Below are 15617 nucleotides of genomic sequence, written 5' to 3' on the forward strand. Positions count from 1 at the left end.
ACACTGTACAGGGGTTTATTAAATGTGCTCTACAAATAATCACAAGGAAACACATCACTTCACTTATTAATTCTTGTAAAGTATGACATGGTCTATATGAGTGTTGGTTGTGCTCCCCACTCTGGCCCTGGTCACCTCTGAACTTAACAGTTTTTAAAACTAATGCCCATGTGATATTTGAGTTTTGGTATCGACACTTTGCTGTGAATTATGAATTAAAATAGATCAAACAGACAACAGGTTTAAAACAGTAAATCACTTTTAATTTAGTTCTCTCATCGGCAGGTGAGTTCATTTTAAACATGATGACAAATGAAGTGCATCGGTAGAAGAAGCCTAACAGGATTTGATACATGCTCCATTCAAACGCGTCTGTGAATCCACATATTACAAGCCAACATTACTCAAATAAAACCACTACAGTTCAGCTCTTGACCTGATAGAATAAAAAGATAAGACAGATCCATCGCTAGATACAACGGTGGCAGCAATACACAGGATTGCCCAAGCAGTAAAGTACACGTTCCTTTAAGAAACAGGGAGAGAGAACGCGAAAAAAACCTAACCTCTGGGTTTTTCAATCCCCAATTCAAGTAGTATTTACCCTTTTTCTCATGTGTTTGCGTGTTTCGTTTTGTTTCTTAATAAATTCAAGTTCAGCATGAAAAACAAAACAAAAAAAATGACAAAAAAAGTCCAGATAATACATGTGTTGGTGGAGGAGGAGACAGAGGATGATAGGAGGAAGAGATGGAGAAGGGAGAGAAAAAAGGAGTGACATTCTGGATTCCTCAGAGGGAAACGAAAAGCAGCAGGTGAGAAAGAAGAAGAATCAGGTGGGGGGTGGAAAGAGCGTGGGGAGGAAGAGGAGGCAGCCATCGTCATGAGGAGAGACAGATGTCGAGACTGGCTGTTGAAATCAGCAGGAGCTGGCGTGACTTGACGGTAAAATCTCTCAACCAAACCTGCATCAATTACTAACAGAAATCCCTTCAACATACTCAGTCATGTAGGAGAAAGAATAAGGAGGAAACCAGTCAAATCAGGGTGTGTATGTGTAGCAACCCATGTTTTGACTTAAAATGAACAATTCCTGCTAATTTTTGCTCCTAGGTGCCACGTAAAAAGAAGGGTTTTTGTTAAATTTGGAGTTCATCCAATTGGTTCCTGCTGCAGTAAATCAATAATCACTCAGAAGTTGAATCCAAATAGTAATCTAACTCAGGTTTGAAGCCTGGCGGCTGATTCACTGGCGTTGGGCAGAGTAGCGGCCCTCACTGGGTCCAGCGCCCCGCCCAGACCCGAAACTGGGTTTCTGTGCCATGCCTCCACGGGTTGGGGGACCTCGGGGTCCGCCTCCGCCTCCTATTCGCTCTCTGGGACCTCCAGGACCTCCTGGACCCCGGGGCCTCATGTCCCGCCTGTCGCCCTCCCTGGCCGACCGGGTCTTCTTCTCCTCCACGTTCAGACGGATGTCACCTCTGAACTTGATGGGCTGAGGAGACGAGAAATACGGATTAAAACTCGTTTTAGTCTTTGCTTTTTATTCTATTTAACCCAAAATGGTTCCAACAGTAAAGATGAAAGCCAGATATTGCTTTCCCTACACCAACCAAACTCCATTGGCATAATCACTAATTTTAGCTCCTAGAATACAGGTGTTGCTGGTCTACCACTGCCTCAATCAGTTAGTTCCTTTGTGTTATTGTATTGTGTGACTTTGATGGATCTGAACTTATTCTTTAAAACACAGAAGTCACTAAATGACACAAACTAACAGGTTGTGACAGCAGTAGACCAGCAGTTCTTATGTTTTGCAAGGTATAATTACAGTTTTTGGCAGAAGAGTCTGGTTGGCTTGCAGAAAGTGTAATATTTAGCTTATATAATGCTGTCTTGTTCCAGTCAGAAAATGCCATCTGATGGTAAGGTAAAGTGCTGAAAATATTCTAAATACAGCGTACACTTAAACTGGTAGATTATGTTTTATTTTTCTCTTTAGGTGGACAAAACATTCATGTTCCAATTTGCTGCTGATTTCCACAGTGGTACATTCAACCACACTTCAAATAATCCAAACTATCCCCTTGAAACTCAAAACTCTGTTCCATCACTTTGAAGTTTTAACTGAGTGAACTTAATGTGTACATTCAAATATCCACAGAGGACCACAGTGAGAACAATTACCAACAGCAAGCACCTCAAGATATTTCAAATATATAAACTGGTTTCTTAGCAAATACATGCTGCAGCATTCAAGAGAGACACACATTAAGATTAAACACATAAAAAAAAAAAACACCAAAAAGTAATTAGTGTGAAAAGTTGTGTTACCCTGTTGCTAAGGATCTTCTGTACGGGTTCAGAGTCGTCAAACACCACAAAACCAAAGTTTGGTAGCTTCCCTCCACTGTTGATCCTCAGTTCCAGGACTGTACCATACTCTGTGAACGAGGGGGGGAGACATTTAACTTCATAAGCAAACATTTTACTACGTTAGTGTTATACTAATGTTTTACTAATGTGTTATGTTGTGTGAAGTGTTTGTGAAGTAAGCTTCCTGTTTCAGTCCCTCAACGATTTATAAACCACTCACTGCTTAAGAAATGTTATTTAACACTCAAGCTGTTTAGAAAATGATACATACACTAGATTAAACTATAACTCATCCATGACTTATCTAAGACCCTCCAGGATTTCACAGTGTTTTGGGGGATTGTTGCAGCCTAAAATGCCTGATTTCATGACCACTTTTCTAAAACCTTGCGATACATGTTGCCATGTTCTTAAGCATTTTCTTCAGCATTTTTTTTCCCAAGGCAACTTGTTCCAGAGAGAACAAAACTACACTCTGTTCTCTTTAAGTAACGTGGCCAAAAAGGTTTAGGATTATAAAAAATCTCATCTAATTTTTAGATAAAGAACTGACCCTGTGGGGTACATACTAAAATATTGAGATGTACATGCATGATGTTTGCGTGGTGGACTGCTATGATAGCTCAGTCTCATTGGAAGCTATAATGTTTGTTCACATTTGTGGAAAAGTTGTTGAGTTTGGACAAAATTACAAGGTTGTGAAGAATTCACAACCTTGAATTTGTGTGAACTGTTGCAATCACAACATCCTGGAGGGACTGCTAAGAGATAAACTGGACAATTGAGGAAAAATCTCTTTCCTATAAATGTATAAAAATACCATCTGTTGTATGTTTTGTGGAAAGGCCTGTGGAGAGTTGCGTGATTTACAGATTATAAAGGCATTTGAGGGATTTGTGATATGCACGTTTGGGCTAGATAAATAAAAATGACTCAACTGTCCCTGTACCATGTGTCAGTCTGTTCTCCTGCCAGTGTATCGTGTGTCTTTGCAACAAACCCAACTTACGTTCAAAGAACTCCTTGAGTTCAGTCTTGTCCACATCGTGGGGGACGTTGCCCACAAAGAGCTGCTGAGCGTCGGGGTACCTGACCACCCGGCGACCCTCGGACTCACCCTGCTCACCTTCCCGAACTGAAACAACAACAATTCAACAGGTCAACATGAGCTGTGAGAATACACACAGAAGAACTCTACCTGGTCTGAAGTGTCTTCACTGTGCTGTAGTCATTAAAAGAAATGCAACATAACATCACTCGTAGCTGATTTTAAATTAATTATTAATATTTTCTTTTTATATTTTAAAAAGGTATCATGTTATTTTGAGTAAGTGTAATTTTATGCATCATCTCTGGTCTTGTTAGTGGATTTCAGGTTTGCAGGAGCATGTTCATTTGTCAGAAAACTTATTCTTCCATAATCCACTGTGGGTTTCCTCAGTATTAAGATGCAGGTGTCGCACTGCAAGTAAATCTTATTTATACCACTATACCAGTGGTACCAAGCTCCAAACACATTTAATGTGATCTCAGCAGCAGAATGTTGTGTTTGTGAGCATTTGATCTGCAATTCTGGGTGAAAATTTCATTCAGGGTTTGTAGTAGCATTTTAAGAGCAAAATTCAAGCTCTTAAAGCACTTAAAGTGTCCTTAAACCAAACATTTCTAGACTCAAAGCCTTTATCATCACATCTTAATTACAACGCCAGGTCAATGGGACAATTTTAAAAGAAATGACTGGTGTAGATGAAACAGCAGATTATTTAGAAAATTAAGCATATTTCAAGGATTATATCCAAACATATTCCTAGCCCCTGACAAGATAACAGTTAACACACAACAGTTGAAGACTTAGTCTTAACCCTGCTGGCATTGCCTTCAACTGTGTCAACAATGTCCTACTTCACTTTAGGTCACACATACAGCACTAACACTTAACTGAGTCTGAACACACCTGCAGACACAGTGAGTTACACACCCTGGCTTCAGCTCTCAGTGCCATATTCAACAGCACACATCAGATTTGATCATGTTTGGTTTGTCCTCATGGGGTAATGCATGATTCCCCGTCAGTTACATCTGTTTAGAGGACTGCATGCACTATATGTGAGTGTACCTGGTCTAGGTCCTCTGTGTACCGGCGGAGGACCTCCAGGCCTCTGTTCCCTCGGTCTCTGGTCTCTCTGTGGTCTCTGTGTTGTTGTCTGGGACTCGGGCTTCACCTCCACTCTGGGCTGAAACAGTCAACAATACACTTTTGTAAGGAGAGAACAAAGAGCGAGCAGTTTTTTTGCTGTTGGAATTTATGTCTTCTCTTCAGGTGAATAAAGAACAACTTTGATTATCATCATGAAGGTCCAGCCAGCAGGGGGTGTTTGTGTCCTGCTGTCTTCATCTGTACTCCGTTTCCAAAGCCAGCTCGACTTTTGGAGTGACAGTGGAGGAGACTGAGATCACACTACTGTGGCTCTGAAACACTCAGTTCACCTTCAACAACCAGTCTGCTCTCATCTTCACATAGTACAGAAGAGATGTATATTCCACAATAAAATCTCCACTGTTTTTTTTTAAAAGAGACACCTACTGCCACAAGGCTTTGAAAACAGAAGGTTTAACACAGGAGTTACTTTTCAAATTCAGCTAGAAGAGAATAAAAATCAACTTATCAGTTCTAAGAGCCAAATATGTGGTTGGAATTATGAGAATTTAATGTTAATTACTGTGTGTGTAGCGGGTATTGCTGTGCTCAGGTATATAGGTGGAAGTTTTTGTCAGGTGCTTAACCCCAGATGGGCAAAGGGATTTTCACCACTAAAAGTTTGTCATGCTGAAATGTCCTGGTCATTTGAATCAGGCGTGTTAGAGCAGGGAAACATCTAAAACATGCAGGACATGATATGTAATACCGATGTACAGTCAGGTTCGGTACTGAAAATAAGATCTTTATGGGTTGATGTCAGCAAACCTACCGGTGCTGTGGGAGTGACTTTGACGACGTGTGGTGGGATTCCTGAGACGGGGACAGCCCCGCTGGGAGGGAGGTTCTTACTGGTGACTGATGCCCAGGAGAACGGCTGTGGGAAGACAACACAAAGGAGACATTTGACATCTGATGCCTTACAAAAAACATCCTTAAAAAACTGCAGCATTACATTTGTGCGTCATTAAGACAATTCACCTGCCTAACAAAGAACCTTTTACCTCTTACCTCCATCTTCACCTCTTAATCTGTCATTATATTGCACTTCTATGTTTCTGATTTTATTTTCTTGCTAAAATCAGCTAAATTTCAAACTGAGGCATCGTGAGTCCTACCCTGTTTTCTTCTGGAGCGGCAGGAGTGGGTTCAGCGGGCACAGAGGCGGGTTCTGCGGTGGGCGGGACAGCGGCGGGGCTTTTCTCTGTCTGGTCATCGGCCGTGTGTGCGTCTGTTTGTGTCTCCAGCACTGTCTCCTGCTTCAGCTCCACAACTGCAGCCTCAGCCTCCTTCTCGACCTCCGGCTCCGGTTCTGGACTAGCAGCTGCCACTTCCTCCTCGTCACCCGGAACCGCTGGCTCTGAACTGCAAGAGACAAGAACAACAGTCTGTTGCTTGTGCTGTTGAGCGATGCATATTTTGTTTAGGTTAAGTTAATCGAGAAGGATTTAAACATTTCCTATAAAAATATTATTTCCAGTTTTGTAACATTTTTTCCACATGTTCAACAAGAAATTTACTCTAATGCAGGAAAGTAGCTCTGCTGTCACAAGTTTGTCATTAGATATGTGTTCAGTTTTGTGGAATGTGCACATTGGAAGGGAAAAATGTTTCAAGAACTTGTAAGATCATTGTGCAAGTTGGATAATGTGAATATTAGATAAAGCCCTAAAAGGCAGTTAAAGCTGTAGGAAACAAGCCTATAATCCTTACCAGGCTACCGGGTCGTAGAAAGGAGCAGACTCCTCTGCAGCAACGTCAGGGGAGGGGACCCTCTCCTCAATCTCCTCCACCTCATCCTCAGACTCTGAAAATCACACAAACAAAAACATGATCAGGACAACAAAAATATCTACCTCCTGCTGCTCTTAGTGATATTGAAGTACCCATTCTGTAAACCAATGAAATCTCACGGAGACGTGCACCAAAATCTCAACATTTTGGCCACCATCTTAACTCTTAAAAATCTGACTGGTGTGGTTTTTCCCTTTCACATATTTAATCTAATCATTTTTTTCCCCAACAAAAGACAGCAAAACATACAATGTAGCCTAGTAGTTTTAATTTCAGAACTTGTTTTTTTTGTGTTTAAGTTCCTGCTTCGTGTACCTTCGAGCTGACATTCCCAGACTTCAAACATTTTAAGGTTCTTAACTTGTTCAGCAGCTTCAGCTGTCATAAATACTGTAAAGACACAGCAGTTCAAAGAAATATGATCAAAGCACCTCAATTATGATGCTAGAGCGCTGATACAACTTGTGCAATGAATTGAGAAACTCTAACTTAATTTAGCTGTAGCCAAATAATAAAAAGATCAGAAAGATCATATGTGTAGAGAAGATGAAAAGGCAGCCAGGAGAAAACAGAAAAGTTAAACGTGAAGAAGCATGAACATTTTTTTTTAAAAAAAGATGGAGGTTATCTCACCTTCTGGAGGCTCAGAATCAGAGTCGCCAAACACCTCGTCTTGATAACGAAACACATCGTTGTGGACGTAGAATTTGTTTGCAACAGTACCCTGGGGGATAAACAAACAAATCAAAACACTTAATACAGTATATGAACTTTAACTGCCAGAAAACACCAAAACTTGCATGAGAAACCTAATTCTTAAGGTTGAACAGAAATGAACTACAAACCTCAGGCGCCAGCACAAAGGTCTGCATGAATTTCCTCATGGGCTGCATGTTGTTAGACAGCTCGCCCATCACCTGCACCACCACGCCCTCGTTCAGGGTGGCGTGAGCGTCCACGTGCCTGATCTTGGTGTGACAATCACGGAAACTCAGAGCCATCACCCTCTTATGGATCTCCTGCAAAGGAGGAGTGGAAGTTTTCATTGGAATAGTTTGCCTCTGATTATCAATGTTGATAAAAATAGACCTGTTCCTTTTTAGAATTTATCATCTTTATCATTTTTTTGTTTGTTTTGCTCATTCTAATTTTTTGCTTTGTTTGTTTACTATCCTGCCTGATATTCTCTGCTAAATTATTTGATTGTAAATATATATGTATATACAAATATACACACACACACACACACACACACACACACACACACACACACACACACACACACACACACACACACACACACACACACACACAGTATAAATCTGTGCCTCTCTGTCTTGGTTTAACTTTAAGCAGCATGTTTTCTATTTGGTTTCTTGAATAAGACTAAGACATTTTTATGCCCCTTAAAAACTCAAATATTATTCTGCTCAGCTTTCAAAACAAGCAGTATACTGGGAGTGTGTTAAAATAATCATTCTGTATGTGATTTCTTTTCAAATGATTAATACAGCCAGACATTTTCCGTGGCTGTGTGTTCTTCTTGAAAAATAACTCATTAAGTCAGAATTATAACCTCTGTCTGCTAAGTGTTGCTTGTTTGTCCCCCCCACATCCTCCTTTAGAGGACTTTTGGGGTTTCATGACATTATGACCTGCTGATCTGACTAAGACCTTGTTAAGACTGCCAGTCAAAATCCATTTTGGTTTATCCAGATTGTGCCCATTTTGATTTTAGAAAGTCTGCACACCAAAAAACAAACAAAAAAACACATGAAATGTGATTTTTACAAATCAGATCCAAGCCTCATTTGGAGGTGGTTTGAAATGCAATTTAAATTTGATTTTTACAGATGCGTCTGGGCACTCTGGCCGCTGAAATAAGATTTCAAAGTGTCTTTTCGATCACTTAGAACGTGACACAACAACGTCAAATCCAGAGTGAAGGAAGTGCATCAGAGCAGCTGCTACCAGTATGGAGGACAGCACAGACAACAACAGTCCATAGACAAGCCCTGACATAAATTGTCTGCTGGCCCTTTTCTCATGCTTCAGAATTGGAGAGCCACGTTACTAACACACACAGTTAAGTTAGAGATGCCTACATCCTTCCATCCTCCATGCAGACAAGTTGGTGAAGTCTGGAAACACAAATATGATCTGATCTCTCGCTGCAGATAAAAATAATTAAAGCTCTGATCTGAGAAACAAACCTGATTTGCCTGCAGTCTGAACAAAGCATGTGTGATGTAACCTGATGTGACGCTTCTCTTTAGCCTAATATCATCAAAACATTTCACTTGGAAGTGGGTGTCCATTCAGAGACAGTCTGCAATACAAAGTGCACAGGGCTGTGTTGGTGGATATTTTTTTCAGGTGTGATTTTACTTCTCTGGATTTTATCTCGTCACAACAATTACAAGGTAAACGATTCAGGTTATAATGTTAGGTACCAGGAATATGAGCTTGCATGTATTTGACTGGCCACCGCAGCACCTGGCAGGATGATTTTACATCGTGCCACTTTTAAGATTGAACCATTTTCAATGAGTCAGAAAACCCTCTATTCTCTGCTACTGTATGAAGTCATGATATGAATACATCAACACGCAGCTACAGCTATAAAGTTATGACCAGATCTTATCCCATTGTGTATAATTGTTCATTGCATGACATGAACAATGATATAGCACACCCTTTCTGCATATATGTCCACATAAATGTTTACATTTAGGTATTGCCTGCTGCAGTCACTTCAGTTCACATTCTTACTTCTCATTTAAAAGGAAAAGAAGACTTCTGTATTCAGGTGTTGCACCTGAACAGGACACACTGAATGAGCATGTATTCTTTGGGTTTTAAAGAAACTGCTTCAAACACAATTGGCAAAAGGACAAAATTAAAAAATCTCCAGCTAAGACCAGAATATAAGATGTTGTCTGTGTCATCAATTGTAAACAGCTTCTTCAAACTTTTTATAGCAGAGAGAAGAAGAAACAGACAATCTTAACGGTCCTTTTTGTATAAAACAGCTGCAGAAAACAACTTTTTTTCAGCTCTGTAGTGTTGTTTTCCCCCCACTTAGCAAGTGCAGGTACGTGGGTGTTAAGTGCAGTGTCGCTCTATGGAAATAACCTTTTCGCGAGCTGTTATCTGCTGGATGAAGTCTACTTACAGATTGCCCATAAACAGCCTCTACTGGTTTGCCGTTGTTGTCCAGGCCACCATGAACGTAGGAGGAGTTCTTTCCATAAAACCTGAGCAGAAAGACAGAAAGGTTAATTTGCTCCACAGAGGGCAATTTAAGCAAGGGAGTGCTGATGAGTGCATATTAATAGTGTGTAAATTTGCAGAGACAGCATTTGTCTTTCCTCAGCAGACATACAATACACTCACACTAAGGTTTCAGCAAACCCCGACCAATAATCACATGACAGACACACAGGTGATGATCATACCTGTGCAGGTAGTCGGGGGCCTGGTTCAGGAGTGTGTAATACTGTCGGACAAACTCTCGCCCGACCAGCTGGGCACTTGGCTTCTCCATCACCATTTCTTTGGTCAACTGGAAATCTCTGCAAGAAGAAGAGGGAGGCGTTAGACAAACTGATGTCCTCATTGACACACCACAGTATTAAAGGGGAAGAGAGAGAAAACTTAATGGTGTGATTTAATGTCCTTACGTTGCAAGTTTTGACACCATATTACAATCTCTTCCTTTAATAATACTAGAAAGTTCCAGGGATAATCAACTGCAGCAATTAGTCAAATAATCGATTAGTCAATCATCAGCTTTAGTTCCACAGATTCTACAATGTGACATAACTGTGACATTGTCGATTAATCCAAAGTTGTTTGGTCTATAAAATGGTGAAAAATGTTGATCAGTGTTTCCCAAAGTCTAAGATGACATCCTCAAATGCCATGTTTTCCCCACAATTCAAAGATATTCACTTAACTGTTGTAAAAGAGTAAATGAAGTAGAAAATATTCACATTTAAAAAGCTGGAATTAAAGATTTTTTACTTTTTTCCTAAATAAAAAAACTAACTCACTCAAGCCACTTAATAATTAACCTGTAATTCACAATTAATAATTTCATACATTAATAATCAATTAATCACTGTAACTCTAGCTCTGACAAATTGTTAAACTGTTTTTAAAAGAAGACTATAAACTTAATAGTGACAATAGCCATCATATGCATCCCAAATTCTAAGCTAGAAATAATAACTCCTTTAAAATGAAAGAGAGGAACTACGTGACATTAGCAAATTCATACAATGGGTAGGAATACTTGAACTTCCACTGTGCAAAACTACCAAGGGATTACAGGATGCGATGACAACTGTTATGGTAACAAAACAGTCGCAGCAGTCACCTTTTTAAATATCTATTGCAGTGAAAAACTGTTTGAACGATCTTATATATAAACCTAATATCACACATGCATGAATTTGCATTTCACAGGAGCTGTTAACACTTCTGAGAATGTACATTTCACCATTAAGCATTCAGCCATCCTGATTGGAGAGGAGTCGTATACGATCCTAACAGTTTGAAGTGTAAATCAGGTTGGGTAAACATGACCTCTGATTTCACGTCAGCAAACAATACCCTCATCACACTCTCATCACATTAGGGACTCAATCTTAATTCATTTTTCTGGACCGTGTTGAAATGCTAGTGGCAGTAAGTGTGTTTAAACAGACTGATTCTAACAGGCATTTACTGCCCCATCTGGGTGCATCGACATGAAAACCGCCCGCCAAAGGCATGGAAAACAAACCCAGACATTAGCCATTTGTTTTCACACCAAGTGGATAAAAATCTGAAATTGCATTGCAGGCAAATGCCACTTCAGGAGCTCTGATTTATTTAATGTCTTTTTCACAAATGAACACAAAGTACATATAAAACGTACAATCTTTTCTTTAATCAAGAAGGACACGTAGGCTACTTAAGTGGTGGCCACTATGGCAACACTGTACTTATGTTGCCGTTATCCGCAAGCCACTATATGCGATCACCTAAATGAATATCTGCATTGCATGCAGTGCCTACATGCTTCACAGGCTTAATGGATCACCCATTTAAAGCATGTCAAGTCTCTTCTAGTTAATTTTCATACTATACTGACATGAATTGAAACTGATGCCTGCACAGGAGGAAGGAAAGGTAATTTATGGATAAGACTGGTAATATTCAGTGTTTTTGTTACTGTCAACAATCCAATGAAAGACCAAAACCAACAGTCTGTCTCACTTTGTCCCAGCCTGTCTGAGGCACTCAGCGCCAAGCCCTCTAGGTCCTACTGAGGATGTAAATCTCTCAAGAGAGAGAGAGAAAAAACCAGGACAGAATGTACATAGATTTGTCCTTTAAATTTCACGCAATCGTAGGACACTGTAGTTTCTGGCAAATGTTACTTGAGCAGGATACAAATTTAACACCAGCCAAATGCTTCACTCAGCAGCCAAAAAAACCCAAAAACACAATGATAGTCCATTGAATGACTGGTAAAATTTGAACATTCACCAGCCATTTGGCTGGTGGGCAAGCATTAATTTCACACCCTGAGCAAGAGTACAAAACATTTTAAAGGGGACTATTTAGAGCAATTCAGACAGAAGGACAGTGTATGTAGTACTGAAACATAACAAACTAAAGTGACCTTCTAAACTGACATCTGTCATACAATGAAAGTTATTGGGTCAATTTTTGTTTTGATCTTTTCATCAGCTGTGTTGACAATAATCACATTAAAGAATATCACCATGAGGGCTGAAACGATTACCGATTTCACAATACTTCACAGCAAAATTTTGAATGTCAGGTTTTACTTATCATCAAAACCATGCTTTATTACTGCACTTTGGAAACTCAGTCACGGTAAATACTGCCTAGCATCAGTCAAAGTTAGCAACAGTCTCCCTGATGCAGCATGCAACATCACATTACTGTGTGTCAAACACATTGATATGGAAAAAGACTTGATGTCATTTCAAATTGTTTAGAGGTTTTATATAGCCTAAAACTTGGTGAAATTATTTCAGTGTGTGTATCGGGACTTTCTGAATATTTTCTGCAAAATTGACTTTAACAATAACACAATAATACTGATAACTATGATCATTTTGGTCACCACAATCAGAATAAGAATTGTTCATACCATTTCATGTCTACTTCAGCAACAATGGAGGTCTGAATTTCACAGAACATTTGGGGGTCAATATAAAATTGTTTTTGGTCTTTTGGTAGGGTTCACTGACAATAAGAGCATTTTATAATAACACCACCCTTACAGAATTATAAAGTACATGTGATCAGTGATAAGGAAGCTGAAACATGCAAATACATAGTTATGGTCATGCAGCAACCAAGTGTTTTCTTTACTGAACTGTCTGCCACACCTGTCCATACATCCTAAAGCCATATGTTGTCCCGACATAACACTTAGCAACCAACACACAGCCAGCAAACATTAACAGATCTACCAGATTAAGCCAATCACTGTGTTGTGGAGCACCCCAGACGACCTCAAGGTGTGCTGGGACAGATCTAATGTTACACGCTAACATCAGGGGCCCTTTAGCTTGCATGGATCCAAGTTTATTTGAAGAATAACTACATATAAGGGCATGCTACCCTGCAGCAGCAGGATCCGAAAGCAGCTTGTGTAAAAAAAAAAAGTGCAAGCATGGCATGCAGACAAAGGCCACGCCGTGCCCGCAGTGACGGTGCCATTCACATTATCGACCGGCCTACACACACTCTTCACCAGGCAGCCATGGCGGCTCCGCGCGGCTCGGTGGGACTTTGTGGAGCAGGTTTCCAGATTTAACCTGGGGCTTCAAATGGCACGCTGGCCGGCCCACTACAGAGCTAAACCGCGACAGCTGGCCGAGCACACGGCCCCCCAAAGTAGGGCAGACAGACACGGGCTATAGCTCGGTTTCAGGAGCAGCCCCAACACGTGTCCCGGCCGGTCCCCAGGCAGCCGCACTTTTCATCTCTGTCGAGCTAAGTTTGCCTGAAAGCTTGGTAATAACGAGTTGAAATTCCTAAAGACGACACAAAAAATTGTGAGGGAAAACTGGGGAGCGAGGCGGTTAAGAAAGACAGGAAGGGAGGGAGGGAGTCACGACTGAATGAGAGCTAGAAGTGGGCTAACATTACACATGGGCGGTGGATATCATTTGTCTAGAAGGGAACTCCAGACCCGCGAAAAATCTCGCGAGGGTGACCATTTCAACCCAAACCTTGACCATAACAAAGTGGTCTCTCTCCCTAAACCTAACATGGTATTAATCACACAGTTATCACCTTGAAAAATCTAATTGGCTTCGATAAACTGCACACTAAAAAGAAGAAGCCATGAAATCTCGCGAGAGTTTCGCAAATCTTGGGTTCCCTTCCAGAAACGAAAGGTGGATAGTGCTTGAAAATCTAAGAGGCAACTAAGCAACGATGGCGACGGCTTTATTAAAGCATTTCAACAAATTAACAACAACTACATCACCTGCTTCTATTTTCAAATACTTAAAAACTATGAGTATTGTTTGATGTCAAGCAATTCGTCACAATTGCCTTGCTAATGACAACGGTTGCTAACGGCTACCATCTCCTGACCAGGATGTAGACGGAGCCCCGCAAAGCGACCCAGTTAATCCACTGAATACGATACGAGACACAGATAACGACTTTCAACTAGAATTTGTGACACTTTATGTCAGAGATCAACTTACCAGTGGGTCAATTATCAAAAAATCGTTGATTTAGAAATAAGTGATTTCTTTGAATCACCTCAGCGGCAGCCAGAAACACTATCGGCTTCACAACGTGCTGGAGTGCTCGGTTACCGGTGTCAGCTCCGCAACCGAACATGACGTCCCGCCCCCTAAAGAGATATCCAGCCAATCAAACTGAACCATTGTGAGTCATGCACCAATTGTCTGGCGCTGGGGCAACAGCCTCTCAATTACAACCAATAAGAAAGGGCTGTGTCGCTACCTGGAGTTCTCAATAGGGCCAATCACGTTACAGTAATGGTTGAAGGTGCGATGGTTTCACCGGCTGGCGTCTACCGGTGAATTTGTTCTCGCTGCGAGTGGTGCACCGGAGCCTTTTCCCCGCAAGGTGGCGACAAAACTTTATTCGGTGTTTAAAGTGCTATAATTGGAGCGGATGACTCCTCGAATTAAAAATCTCATTCAGTGTAACTGGTTTAATGTATCCGACCTGTCGCCATCACTGAGAGTAATGTCAAAAAATCATGTCTGTCTATACTGTCAGCTCTTAAATACAAGGCAAAATGCATAAAAAAGTAAATCTTAACGGGACAAATTGCTTGACTATTGTTGATATCAGTTTTTCAGCCTCTTTAGTCAGTCTGTTGACTTGACTCCATTGTGAAAGTTAATTGTAATTAAAAATTTGACAAAATAATCATAATGGCCACTAATGCAAGCTTTCAACCACATCTCCAGTCTTCATCAGCTGATGAAAGGGGCTCAGTTGTCAGTGAGATGGCTCAGATTTCACCATGTGATGGATGTGCTGAGCATGGATTGAAAGCTCCCAAAGAAGCTAATTACTGGACATGGTTGTTATTGTGTGACAAATTATTTTTTCAAACCAGAAGGTCAAGATGAACTTTCACACTCAGTAGAGGAGTGGATGTACCAGGAGACAAACCCAAATAAATAAATGAAGTTGTTTTTCTGAATGAAAAACACAGTAAACTACTTTATGTTAATGTAAATTATTACATGTCTTTTGTTAACACAATTCTGATTGGTGAATTACAGCATTCTAAGGTTTGTTATTTCTGTATAGCAGACCATTGCTACATGCAGCATGAAGAACAGACCGTTGCTATGTGTAACACACTGTTGCTATGTGTAACAGACCGTTGCTATGTGTAACAGGCTGTTCCTATGAAGAAAAAACTGTTGCTGTGGACACTGTTCTGATCACAGACTCTGGAGGAGCAATAGTCATTTTTAAATAGATAAATTATTAATTAAATTAATTATTAAATTAAAAATAATGTTAGAATTATTTTATGTCAAATTATTGATTTTGTTTGGTGAGTAATAATGTACTAAGTTGGATAATGTACAGCACATCATTATTATTAATTATTTTTGCAGTAATGAACCGCTCACCGTGGATTGTCCCAGTAACGTTTTAACAAGGTGAAGGACCCAAAAGCAGACACTAGGAACCAGACAGAGGGGAACAGTTT

At 40.4% G+C, this 15617-nt stretch overlaps 1 protein-coding gene across 1 annotated transcript; it reads right to left on the reverse strand.

Moving 5' to 3' along the window:
- Positions 1-241: 241 nt before the first annotated feature.
- On the reverse strand, positions 242-14272 carry g3bp1 (GTPase activating protein (SH3 domain) binding protein 1). Its single transcript, XM_084719811.1, has 12 exons — positions 14116-14272; positions 9826-9942; positions 9543-9624; positions 7213-7386; positions 7001-7091; positions 6287-6380; positions 5692-5938; positions 5346-5450; positions 4493-4610; positions 3386-3511; positions 2335-2444; positions 242-1495 (listed from the first exon to the last, which is right to left on the reverse strand). Exons 2-12 carry the CDS (start codon positions 9918-9920, stop codon positions 1247-1249), a joined length of 1491 nt encoding a protein of 496 aa, XP_084575937.1. The 5' UTR covers positions 9921-9942; positions 14116-14272; the 3' UTR covers positions 242-1246.
- Positions 14273-15617: the final 1345 nt, after the last annotated feature.

The sequence above is a fragment of the Lutjanus erythropterus genome, chromosome 5, assembly GCF_056507025.1.
Source record: "Lutjanus erythropterus isolate fLutEry1 chromosome 5, fLutEry1.hap2, whole genome shotgun sequence".
Taxonomy (NCBI): Eukaryota; Metazoa; Chordata; class Actinopteri; order Lutjaniformes; family Lutjanidae; genus Lutjanus; species Lutjanus erythropterus.

What these genes read in the sequence shown, in the direction of transcription:
- g3bp1 (XM_084719811.1), bottom strand. Translation starts at nt 9,920, where the DNA reads ATGGTGATGGAGAAGCCAAGTGCCCAGCTGGTCGGGCGAGAGTTTGTC. An exon ending in GCCCCCGACTACCTGCACAG is followed by an intron (nt 9,625 to 9,825) that starts GTATGATCATCA and finishes CTTTCTGCTCAG; the next exon opens with GTTTTATGGAAAGAACTCCT. An exon ending in AGGCTGTTTATGGGCAATCT is followed by an intron (nt 7,387 to 9,542) that starts GTAAGTAGACTT and finishes CCTCCTTTGCAG; the next exon opens with GAGATCCATAAGAGGGTGAT.